At 62.6% G+C, this 12,200-nt stretch overlaps 1 protein-coding gene across 1 annotated transcript; it reads left to right on the top strand.

Annotated features, from left to right (window-relative positions):
• Positions 1–6,654: 6,654 nt before the first annotated feature.
• LOC138821404 (uncharacterized) lies at positions 6,655–8,799 on the top strand. Its single transcript, XM_070013607.1, has one exon. It carries the CDS (start codon positions 6,655–6,657, stop codon positions 8,797–8,799), a length of 2,145 nt encoding a protein of 714 aa, XP_069869708.1.
• Positions 8,800–12,200: the final 3,401 nt, after the last annotated feature.

Raw genomic sequence — 12,200 nt, 5'->3', positions numbered from 1 at the left:
GGGGAGAGGCCAAGGGACACACAGGGGGGAGAGGCCAAGGGTCACAGCCACGCAGGGGGGAGAGGCCAAGGGACACACAGGGGGGAGAGGCGGAGGGTCACAGCCACACAGGGGGAGAGGCCAAGGGTCACAGCCACACAGGGGGAGAGGCCAAGGGACACGCAGGGGGAGAGGTCGAGGGACACAGCCACGCAGGGGGAGAGGCCAAGGGACACGCAGGGGGAGAGGCCGAGGGACACGCAGGGGGAGAGGCCGAGGGACACAGCCACGCAGGGGGAGAGGCGGAGGGTCACAGCCACACAGGGGGGAGAGGCCGAGGGTCACAGCCACGCAGGGGGGAGAGGCCGAGGGACACAGCCACGCAGGGGGGAGAGGCGGAGGGTCACAGCCACACAGGGGGGAGAGGTCAAGGGACACAGCCACACAGGGGGAGAGGCCAAGGGACACAGCCACACAGGGGGAGAGGCTGAGGGACACAGCCACACAGGGGGAGAGGCCAAGGGTCACAGCCACGCAGGGGGAGAGGCTGAGGGACACAGCCACACAGGGGGAGAGGCCAAGGGACACGCAGGGGGGAGAAGCTGAGGGACACAGCCACGCAGGGGGAGAGGCTGAGGGACACAGCCACACAGGGGGAGAGGCCAAGGGACACGCAGGGGGGAGAAGCTGAGGGACACAGCCACACAGGGGGAGAGGCCGAGGGACACAGCCACGCAGGGGGGAGAGGCCGAGGGTCACAGCCACGCAGGGGGAGAGGCCGAGGGTCACAGCACACGGGCATGTGTGAGAACACAATGGTATCCGGGCACAGTGCCAAACCCTCGGACTTGTCACAGGCTCGCAGCGCCCTGCCAGGTGGATACGGGACAATAGTCCATGACGTGGTTTCTACCAACCCTGGCGGCCATCCGCCTTTCCCACACTCAGCATCTTCTCAAGGATTTGCAGATCCTCATCCACCTTCTGTCTGCCACGAGCACCTGCACCCAACCGCGCACCTGCCCGCGGACCCCTCCGTCCACGCATGTGTATCTCAGTCCCATGGCTACAGCCAACCCAGGCCCAGGCAGACACCAGCCCTTCATCCAGACAATGCCCACACCCAATCAATCACCCATTGGTCCACCTGTTCCCACACTTACTGCCTGGCCAATCACCATCTGCCTCTACTTATTCAATCAATTATTGCAGGATTTCTCCACCCGCCCATCCATCCATCCACCCATCCATCTATCTGTTTGTCCATCTGTCCATCCATCATCTACCCACCCCTCCATTCATCCTCCTTCATCCCCTGCATACGTCGTCCGCCCTGCATCCGCTCCGACATCCAACTATTGCAGCCCACATAACAAAACACATGCCTGCTGAGACAGCCAACTCGGCCAGGCCAGGGTGCCTAGATATTTGGGCCTAACAGCGGTCCCAAGGCTGCTGTGAAAACATTTTTATTTTTTTGGTCTGCTCTGGTTTTAGAAAAGATTTGTGTTTAGCATAGCTGATGCAGAATAAAGCCAATTACCCTTTACCCTTGGATGAGCATGACGTCATCCAGTCCACTGAAGGCCTCAAGAGAAAATACAAAGCAAAGCAAAAGCCCAGGTCCCCAAGAAAGCAGACCGTCTCCACGCTGCCCTCCGCCCAGCCCGGCCTGGGGTCTGCCTAGGTCCCCAGCCTGGCCCTTCTCCAAACGGGTCTGTGGTCTGTGCTGTGTGTCCATGGCCGTGTGCATAGCCACACCCTGTTGTTCAGTTTAGGGGAGGAGACCCTGGAAGCCCCACGGCGGCCATCCATCCTGACCCTCTGCCCCTGACCGTCTAGCTTTAAGCGTCCTGAGAACTGTTGGAGGTTTCGTTGCATTTTTAACTACTTGAAATGCAGGTGTTCGCGCAGTATCTGGTGTTGGTGCTCTGGGACGATCCACCACGCTGCCCGGCGCCCGCTGGACGCCCCTGGAGCTGAGGAGGTCAGCCCGTCAATCAGGAGAGGCGGGAGCAGAGCAGAGCCAGTGGACGCCTGGGGAGGCCGGGCGGGGTGGTGGAGTGGACAGTCCGTACAAGCGACGGCAGGACTGGCAGCGAGAGGGAGAGGTGGAGGTGTCCTGTGGCCTGAGGTGGCTCCGGGGCCGGCCAGGGCAGGGGGACGGGGGGCCGGAGCTGCAGACAGGGGGCAGAGAGCTGGCAGTCAGGCCGGGGCCGGGGCCGGGGCCTGTGCCCGCGGCAGGTGCTCCGTGAGGGGTCCCACTTCCTGCCTGTGTGGCTGGGGTCCGTCCCGGCTGCTCCCCGCCTCCCCGGGGCTCCCGGGGAGCTCTTGGAGCAGCCTCGCCCCTCGGGGCCCCTGCACAGATGGAGAACAGCCATCTCAGGCCAGGCCAAGCAGGGGCCCCGTGTCCAGCTGGAAACCCCATCTGGGTGCTGCGTGGTAGGTGTGAAGCTGCTCCTGGCTCAGGCTGACCAGCTCAGAGTGTAAACCGTTGCTGCTGCCATAAATCCCCCTGGCCATAACATCCCTCCTTCCCAGGGGTCCCGGACGGGTGTGAGAACCGAGGGCCGGCCAGGCGGGGCAGGGGGGACCTCCCTGACTTCAGGGCCTCCGGCCTCCCAGGCCCTCACATCATTCCTGTCATGACTCAGGGCCCCAGCACTGAAGCACAGCTCTGGCCTTGTGATCAGGGCCAGATTCACCCCAACAATGCCCCAGTCCCCCGCCAACCCCGCTGTGAGGAACGCTGTTTCCTCACAGACAGGAAGCGTCCGCACAGGCCAGCGGCCCTCCTGGCCCGACCTCTCCAAGCCTGAGCCCAGCGTCGTCACCCGAGGCTGTGTGGTCAGCAAGGGACGTGGGCCACGTGCACCCACACCCGTGGCGTTGTGAGGCGACACTGCGACGTCCGGAAAGTGCGGTCACAGAGGATCTTACGATCGCCTGAGAGGTGACTGCTCGATGGTATGAAAAGAAAGCCGGTCCTCGGCCAGGGCCCTGCGAATCAGTCCTGAGCCTGCAGGCCCTCTAGGAACCCAGACAGGACAGAGGCCCCGCGGTCTACCTGCCTGTCTGGAGAAGAGGGCAGCCATGAAGCAGCAGATGCAGGTGCTGCCCCAGTGTTGTCTGACCTCCACGGCCACTTCCATCTTGGGACCTCGGGTTTTACCCACAAAACAGGGAGAGGAAACACATCCTGGGATTGGGGTGCTACAGGGTTCAATAAAACTCCCCTCGGGGATGCACATCACACCTGGGTGTGGCAGCTCATGCCTATAACCCCAGACAGCATCCAGACCCCATCCAACCAGCGAATCAGTTGTCGTGGCTCAGGCTTGCAATCCAGCTACACGGGGGAAGTAAGATCGCAGTGCCCGGCCACACAAAGACACAAGCAACTAAAGGAAAAGGGCTAAAGCAGTAAGCGTATGCCTGTCTGGCAATCACAAGGCCCAAGGCCCCGAATTCAAACCCCAGTACCACCAAAAGAAAGGAAGAAAGAGAGGCTGAGAGGAAGGAAGGAAGGGAGGAAGGAAGGAAGGAAGGGAGGGAGGGAGGGAGGGAAAGGCTGGGAAGAGAAGAACTGGCCGTCCAGGCCCCCATCTCCTGCCTGCACCTCTCCTCGCTCGCCGCAGCTCAGTCGGGCAGAGCTGGGAGGCAGAGGCCGCTCGACCAAGCCGCGCATCAGGTTGCTAGTTCTGGAGACTGCGCACCCCAGCATGCCCGGCCAGCGGACCCCAGCCCGGCGGTGGCCACACCCCCCGCTGAACCCCGGGACGAGGCAGCTCAGGTCCACGGGCCTGGACTGCCGTTCTTGAGCCGAATCCCGGGGCCTGGCCTTCCGGGGAGGCCTAAGAGGAACTGACGGCTCAGTGCCCAGAGGAGGGAGGGCCGCCCCGGACCCACCTGGACCATCAGACGGGCCGGGCCCCGGGGACCCCGAGAGCCCTGGCCTGGCGGTGTGTGCGGGGAGCCGAGGGGCCTCGGCCAAGGCCAGCTTGCTCGCCTGCCAGTGTCACCATGTTTCCGCGTCACCACCCTGGCCAGCTGTCATCGAGTCGAAGAGACGGCACACACCAGCCAGCCGCCGCGTTGGGGCGTGACTCCGCCACGTTTTCCTGGCTGTTTTCTGTCAAGCCTGATCTGGAGCCACTCCTGTCTGACGAGCACCCAGATGCGGTCCACCGGCACCTGTCCACCCTTACCCCGCGCTCCGGCCCTGGGCTCCCCCCCCCCCGGACGCTCCCCTGGTGTGGCACGGTGCTGGGCACGCTGCAGGTGCCCCGGGGACCCGGCTATCGGCGGGGATCAAATCAACAAGAAAGCAATGTAAAGGCCGCGGCCCAGGAGTCTCAGTTTCTAGGAGACCCGAAAAGAAGGGCCTCTATCCGCACGCGGCGCGTCTGCGGCCACGGGCACCTCCAGGAGCCCAGGAGACGGGGCCCTGCCAGCTTGCGATTCTGATGTGCCAACTGGACGGGGCCGGAGCCCCCTGTGCGTGGAGGGTGTTCAGGTGTGTGCACGCGAGTGCAGGTGTGTGCACACAGAGCCCCCTGGAGAGAGCAGAGCGGCCTTGTGCCAGAGCAGCGGTGCGGCGCTTGCTCTGCGCCCCCCACGCCTCCTGCCGCGAGCCCTCGGCACTGGGGTCCTACTGTGCGCCGTCCCTTGTCACCCTCGGCCCTGCAGGGGTCTCAGTGGCTCATTCATCCCGTGAACTCGCGGACCAGCTCTGGGTCTCATGGGGGGGGTCATGTGACCCCCAGGATGAAGATCCACATTTGCTGCCTGGTCATCTCCTCTCCCAAAGCAAGCCAGGGACTGGAAGCGGAGCGCCCAGGCCCACAGCCCAGGCCCTGGGATCTGCAGGCAAGACGGAGCAGGCAGTGCCCCATGCGGAGCTAGGAAGCAGGTGTGAGGGGTCTGAGAAGGCTCCCGGCACGCCCCCAGCATGCCCCCCGCCCTGTGGAAAGGACCGGAAGCCGGCAGAGGCGAGGGGGCCCCCTCCGCCCCCCTCCGTGTCACACAGAGCCACTGAGGAAGGTCACAGAGCAGCCAGCACTGGACCCCGGTCCAGCGCCCCCTCCCTACGCCTACAAGGAAGCAGGGATGTTTCCCTGGATCGCAGGGAGGAGCAGCAGGCAGAGTTCCCAGCCGCCCGGGCTCAGACAGGCTGGGGACAGCGCCTGGACCGGCACAGGTCTCCGGTGACCTGCGGATGGCCGCAGCCAGGACGAGGCTGACCCGCATTCCCGTCACGACTCAAGGGGTCCCCCGCCCCCACACACTCGAACAAACCTAGAGAGGCCCCTGGGCCCGCAGAGCCGGGTGCCGGGCACAAGGGTTAGGAGGGGGTCAGGGGTCAGCTTGGAGCAGGGGAATTCCCCAAGGCCAGGAGAGGGGCGGCCGAGCGGGCGTCCAGCCCCAGCTGTGGGCTGTGGACAGCGCCAGCTCCCTGCCGGCCCCGCCCTTCCCAGCCGTGCGTGCTAGCGGGGCTCCCTGAAGGGGCTCTGCCGAGGCTCATTCTGCCTTTGTCCAGCCATCACACCTGCAGATGGGGGGCTCAGGCCACAGGAGGGGGGGACTGCAGACTTCGGAACCACTCCTAGCCAGCACAAAGCCAGAGGCTCACGCCTGTCATCCCAGCTACTCAGGAGGCTGAGAGCTCAGGATGGCGGTTCAAAGCCAGCCTGGGCACGAAAGGCTGAGAAACTCCTATCTCCAATAAACCACCAGAAAACTGGAAGTGGCGCTGTGGCTCAAGTGGTAGAGCGCTCGCCTTAAGCGGAAGAGCTGAAGGACAGCACCCAGCCCCAAAACCAACAAACAAAAAAGTGCATTAGAGACATCAGGGGCGCCGTGCAGCTGGGCGTCCATGACAAGGCCAAGGGCGGGTGACCAGGACATCCATCCGGTCCCTACCAGGGTCCACTGGGAACAGATGGAGACTGAGCCCGGGAGATCAAAAAGACCCCCGGGTCAGGAGAAGGCTCCGGAAGAGCCGGAGGCCCCTTCCCAAGTCCTCCCATCCTCCGGCGTCACTGGGAGTCCCAGGCCGGGGCAGACACGGAAACGGCTCCCCCCTGGCAGCCCACAGGAGTGCTCCACGGCCCACCGCCGGTGCGAGGCCCTCAGATCAGATCGCCCACCCCCTAGCCTAGCCCAGGAGGGGCCCTCCAAGCTCGCCTGACCCTTTAAGAAGAGAAGGGGGGCCCTTCCCACCCAGCACCCCTCGGCCGCAGCTGCAAGGATCCCGGGATGCCCCCTCCCGACCTCAGCAACCCCGCAGCCCACCACCCCAGGGCCCCACGCCCGGGCCCCGGCCCGGGGAAGCCCCCATGGTCCCATCTGCTCTTGATTGTTTCTGGCCGGGACTCCCCACTGGACTGTGGGGCCGGCCCTTCCCACTCTGAGTTGGCAGCGGGGAGAGTGTCTGTCCATCTGTCCAGCCCTGGGCCTCCGGGGCCGGACCTGGGCCAGCCAGTGTGAGGGGCGGAGGGCAGGGCTGTCCGGAGGGAAGCCCCCTTCCTAGGAGCCAGCTCTGCCCCACACAGGGCCGCCCAGGCCAGACTCCTCGGAGAACTGATTTGCCAAGAACAGCCAGATCCCATCTCCTTCCACCTATGTCATGAAGCCACAGATCCTGAGAGCACCACCCCCCTGGCCTGCTCAGGGATGGCACCTGCGCTCTTGTACACCACCCCTGCACCCTGTGTGATCCTGTACACCACCCCTGCACCCTGTGTGATCCTGGACACCACCCCTGCGCCCTGTGTGATCCTGTACACCACCCCTGCACCCTGTGTGATCCTGGACACCACCCCTGCGCCCTGTGTGCTGTACACCACCCCTGCACCCTGTGTGATCCTGTACACCACCCCTGCGCCCTGTGTGATCCTGTACACCACCCCTGCGCCCTGTGTGATCCTGGACACCACCCCTGCACCCTGTGTGCTGTACACCACCCCTGCACCCTGTGTGATCCTGTACACCACCCCTGCGCCCTGTGTGATCCTGTACACCACTCCTGCACCCTGTGTGCTGTACACCACCCCTGCACCCTGTGTGATCCTGTACACCACCCCTGCACCCTGTGTGCTGTACACCACCCCTGCACCCTGTGTGCTGTACACCACCCCTGCGCCCTGTGTGCTGTACACCACCCCTGCACCCTGTGTGCTGTACACCACCCCTGCGCCCTGTGTGCTGTACACCACCCCTGCACCCTGTGTGCTGTACACCACCCCTGCACCCTGTGTGATCCTGTACACCACCCCTGCACCCTGTGTGCTGTACACCACCCCTGCACCCTGTGTGCTGTACACCACCCCTGCACCCTGCGCCCTGTACACCACCCCTGCGCCCTGTGTGCTGTACACCACCCCTGCACCCTGTGTGATCCTGTACACCACCCCTGCACCCTGTGTGATCCTGTACACCACCCCTGCGCCCTGTGTGATCCTGTACACCACCCCTGCGCCCTGTGTGATCTTGTACACCACCCCTGCGCCCTGTGTGATCCTGTACACCACCCCTGCGCCCTGTGTGATCCTGTACACCACCCCTGCGCCCTGTGTGCTGTACACCACCCCTGCGCCCTGTGTGCTGTACACCACCCCTGCGCCCTGTGTGCTGTACACCACCCCTGCACCCTGTGTGCTGTACACCACCCCTGCACCCTGTGTGCTGTACACCACCCCTGCACCCTGTGTGCTGTACACCACCCCTGCACCCTGTGTGCTGTACACCACCCCTGCGCCCTGTGTGCTGTACACCACCCCTGCACCCTGTGTGATCCTGTACACCACCCCTGCGCCCTGTGTGCTGTACACCACCCCTGCACCCTGTGTGATCCTGTACACCACCCCTGCACCCTGTGTGCTGTACACCACCCCTGCGCCCTGTGTGCTGTACACCACCCCTGCACCCTGTGTGATCCTGTACACCACCCCTGCACCCTGTGTGCTGTACACCACCCCTGCGCCCTGTGTGCTGTACACCACCCCTGCGCCCTGTGTGATCCTGTACACCACCCCTGCACCCTGTGTGATCCTGTACACCACCCCTGCGCCCTGTGTGATCCTGTACACCACCCCTGCGCCCTGTGTGCTGTACACCACCCCTGCGCCCTGTGTGCTGTACACCACCCCTGCGCCCTGTGTGCTGTACACCACCCCTGCACCCTGTGTGCTGTACACCACCCCTGCACCCTGTGTGCTGGACACCACCCCTGCACCCTGTGTGATCCTGTACACCACCCCTGCGCCCTGTGTGATCCTGTACACCACCCCTGCGCCCTGTGTGATCCTGGACACCACCCCTGCACCCTGTGTGCTGTACACCACCCCTGCGCCCTGTGTGATCCTGTACACCACCCCTGCGCCCTGTGTACTATACACCACCCCTGCACCCTGTGTGCTGTACACCACCCCTGCACCCTATGTGATCCTGTACACCACCCCTGCACCCTGTGTGCTGTACACCACCCCTGCACCCTGTGTGATCCTGTACACCACCCCTGCGCCCTGTGTGCTGTACACCACCCCTGCGCCCTGTGTGCTGTACACCACCCCTGCACCCTGTGTGCTGTACACCACCCCTGCACCCTGTGTGCTGTACACCACCCCTGCGCCCTGTGTGCTGTATACCACCCCTGCGCCCTGTGTGATCCTGTACACCACCCCTGCACCCTGTGTACTGTACACCACCCCTGCACCCTGTGTGCTGTACACCACCCCTGCACCCTGTGTGATCCTGTACACCACCCCTGCACCCTGTGTGATCCTGTACACCACCCCTGCACCCTGCCGGTCTGCTTAGAACCTCAGCTTGGGAAGGTTTAGGTTTGGGCTGCATACCTGTCCACCAGGCCAGGCCTCTGTTTGATCTCTAGCACTGCAAATCAACCAGGTTAAATGCACCCGGCTCAGTGTGCTGGTGTATACTTTAATCCCAGCACCCAAGAGGCTGAGGCAGGAAAGTCTCAAGTTCCAGGCCGGCTTAAGCAACATGGCCAGGCCCCACCAAGGGAGGGCTCCAGCCGCACCGCCTGCCCCTCCGTGGCCTGAAGCCAGGGACACTAGCTCACCGCCTCAAAGGGCAGGGGTGGTCCTCCCCCGGGACGGCTGCCAGGGGAGGGGCCCCACCTCCCTCACCCCTCCATGGGGCCGCCCCTCGGCTCGTGTCTTCTCCCTTGTCTGTCCCTGCCCAGAAGAGGATGTGCAGACCACAGCACCACAGCGTTGCTCCCTGCAGAAAGAACGGGCACGTTGGTCCCAGACCAGGGTCCCCACAGACCCACCGCTCCTGTCCCTGCGCTGTCACCCCTGGAATCAACGTGCGGGGAGAAGAGGGACACGGTCAGGAAGCAGGGAGCGAGGCCAAGCTGCACCGCCCTGGCCAGCGTGGCGGCCCTGCCTGCCGGGGCCTCGCGTCCCCTCCGTGATGTCCAGGCTCCTGCAGGGGCTGTGGGCCGGGGCTGAGACGCCAGGACAGGCAAATTCAGCCTTCAAGTGGCCCTGGCCTTTGTTTGCTTTATCGAGTAAAAGAAAATACATGGAACCTCTCGTGGAGGGGACAAAGGGAAGGAGGACCTTTCATCCAAGAGAAACCCCCTCCAAGGAGGCCCCGGCCAAGACGGCGCAGGCCAGAGGCTCTCCAAGTGCGGCCGGTGGGAGGCTGGGGGAGGCCGATCGGAGAACGCTGCAGAGGAGCCCCACAGAGGCTGCTGCGTCCCAACGCTGAGCAAGAGAGTCCTCCCGTCTGTCAACGCCTCGGGGCCACCCAGAGCCCCCATCTCACGCTTCCTACTCCACGCACCCCTAGCCGGGCAGACCTGCTGCTCCTCCACGGTTCGCAGCCAGGGCCTGCCCTGGGGAATTCTGGGTCCCTGCACCATAGTTTTTAGGACAGGCCTGGAGGCAGAAGAGGCCACGGGTCTCCTCAGAGGAGTCTCAGACGCCCGCCTCCTGCGTGGCCAGAATTGTGGGTGAGAACCACTGTTCCTGGCCAGGAGATGGGGCTCCAAACAGTGTGCCCTCCCTTGCCCGTGACCTGGGGCAAGCTGGAGAGCTCTCGGAGACTCTGTCCATGGAGCGGTTGGCTGTATCGGATTCTCGGCAGATTGAAGTGAGGTAATGGATGAGGGTGTTCTGTAAACTGTACATAGTATTCCTATCACTGCCAGGATGGAAGAGAAGTTGGTAGCAGAGTTGTTGACTAATTGCAGAATACTGGGCCAGGATAAGGCAGGTAGCCTCTTTGTCCAGAAAGTTTGTGAGGCAGTGTCTTTGTGAAGCTGGAAGTCTCCGGAAACGTCATTCAAGCCAAACGAAAACCTGTTGACTGCAGACATTGGAAAATCTTTGGCCAATGTCTGCAGGTGAGATGTGACCTAGCGCTTCACTGGTGTCACCAAGGCTCTGGTGTCTGTGTACCTGTCGGGGGCCTAGCTACTGAGCACATGCTAACAACCTAAGGTAGGCTTTATGAAAAATAAACCACGTTGCCCTTTATGCAGCACAAATAGAAGCTTCGATGACTTAGGAATCCAAGTCTCTGGTGGTATGCAACAGAAGCCAACGGGAGCCACGGAATGTGGTGGAAGAAGCCTGTGGGGCTGTAAAGCAAGGTTTGGAAATGAGCTGGCGACCGGCAGGCCCGGGCCCAGCGGGGCCTTGTAATCATCCCAGAACCCCCAGGGCAGTGGGGAAGCGAGGGACCGAGCGCCCACCGCCCCGGCCACATCTCAGAAAACTCCCTGCAGGCTGCAGGAGAGAGAGAGGGCAAAGCAGGGAGAGAGGAGAGAAGAGGGGAGGGGCGGGGGGACCGGGCGCGCGGGTGGCGGAGGGGATGGGGCCCAGGCTCGGATGTAAGCAGCACTCACGGAGAGAAGCGGAGGGTGCGGAGACTCGGCACGGCTGGCCAGACAACCACCCCCCGCTGAGCAGCACCATGGCGGAGGTGTGGCCCCCCTGTCTCCCACGGAACCGGGGCCGTGGTGGTACCACTTGTCCTACAGCAGGCCAGGCCGGACGGCCAGCCCGGAGGCGGCCCGGGAGAGAAACCACCGGTTTGTAGCTGACATCGGGGTGGTTATCCCCTTTGGGTACAGAGTGGAGCGTCCAGAGCCAAGTTCTGGAGCGCTGTTGGCCTCGGCTTCCTGCCCGAGGCTTCATCTGCACAGAATTGCAGAGACGTAAACATGATGGCCGCCTGGAGATCCCGGTTAGGAGGCCGCACGCCATCAAACCGTGGGAGATCTGACCCCAGAGGCTGCCCGGCCGCCCTCCCCCCCCATCCCCACTGCCAACGCCCAGTCCTTCAACATGGTTAATTAACGTCAGGAATTATGACAATCGTGGATGGCGCCTCTGATCTGCTGACAGCTGATACAGAGGCGGTGGCCAAGATTCCCCATACACACACACACACACACACACACACACACACACACACACACACACACACCTCCACTGAACACACATACACAACCCCATACACACACACACCACTCAACTGAACACACATACACAACCCCATACACACACACCACTCCACGAACACACATACACAACCCCATACACACACACACCACTCAACTGAACACACATACACAACCCCATACACACACACCACTCCACGAACACACATACACAACCCCATACACACACACACCACTCAACTGAACACACATACACAACCCCATACACACACACCACTCCACGAACACACATACACAACCCCATACACACACACACACACACACACACACACACACACACACACACAACTCCACCAAAGATAGCTTGCATCTGGGGTTGTAATTTGGTGACTTTTCCATCTGTATATGGCAAGACACAACTTGTGCTGACCGAGGCCAAAGGAAGAGTCAGAGATGGCATCTCTGCATGGCATCTCCTGCAACCATGATCAGCAGCCTCGCCAGCCCTGCATCCCCCAACACCCGGCCTACGACAGGCCTGTACTTTCTGCACGGAGTCAGCACGCGTTGGTCATTAGCAATAGAACCCCATTGAATGTGCCAAGTAGTCCATACACCAAACAAAAACAATGCCAAACCAGAGGAAGAGCAGAGAACCAGCAGCAGCCAGCAACTCAAACACCACAGAGGAAGAGAACCAGAGACACCAGCAACTCAAACACCACAGAGGAAGAGAACCAGAGACACCAGCAACTCAAACACCACAGAGGAACAGAGA

Source organism: Dipodomys merriami, unplaced genomic scaffold (genome assembly GCF_024711535.1).
Source record: "Dipodomys merriami isolate MVZ:Mamm:240054 unplaced genomic scaffold, mDipMer1.0.p SCAF_911, whole genome shotgun sequence".
Taxonomy (NCBI): domain Eukaryota; kingdom Metazoa; phylum Chordata; class Mammalia; order Rodentia; family Heteromyidae; genus Dipodomys; species Dipodomys merriami.
Note: the sequence above shows the minus strand (reverse complement) of the source record. Positions and strands in the feature narration are given on the sequence as shown.

Excerpts from the sequence above, each read along its gene's own strand:
- LOC138821404 (XM_070013607.1), top strand. The coding sequence starts at position 6,655 with ATGGCACCTGCGCTCTTGTACACCACCCCTGCACCCTGTGTGATCCTG.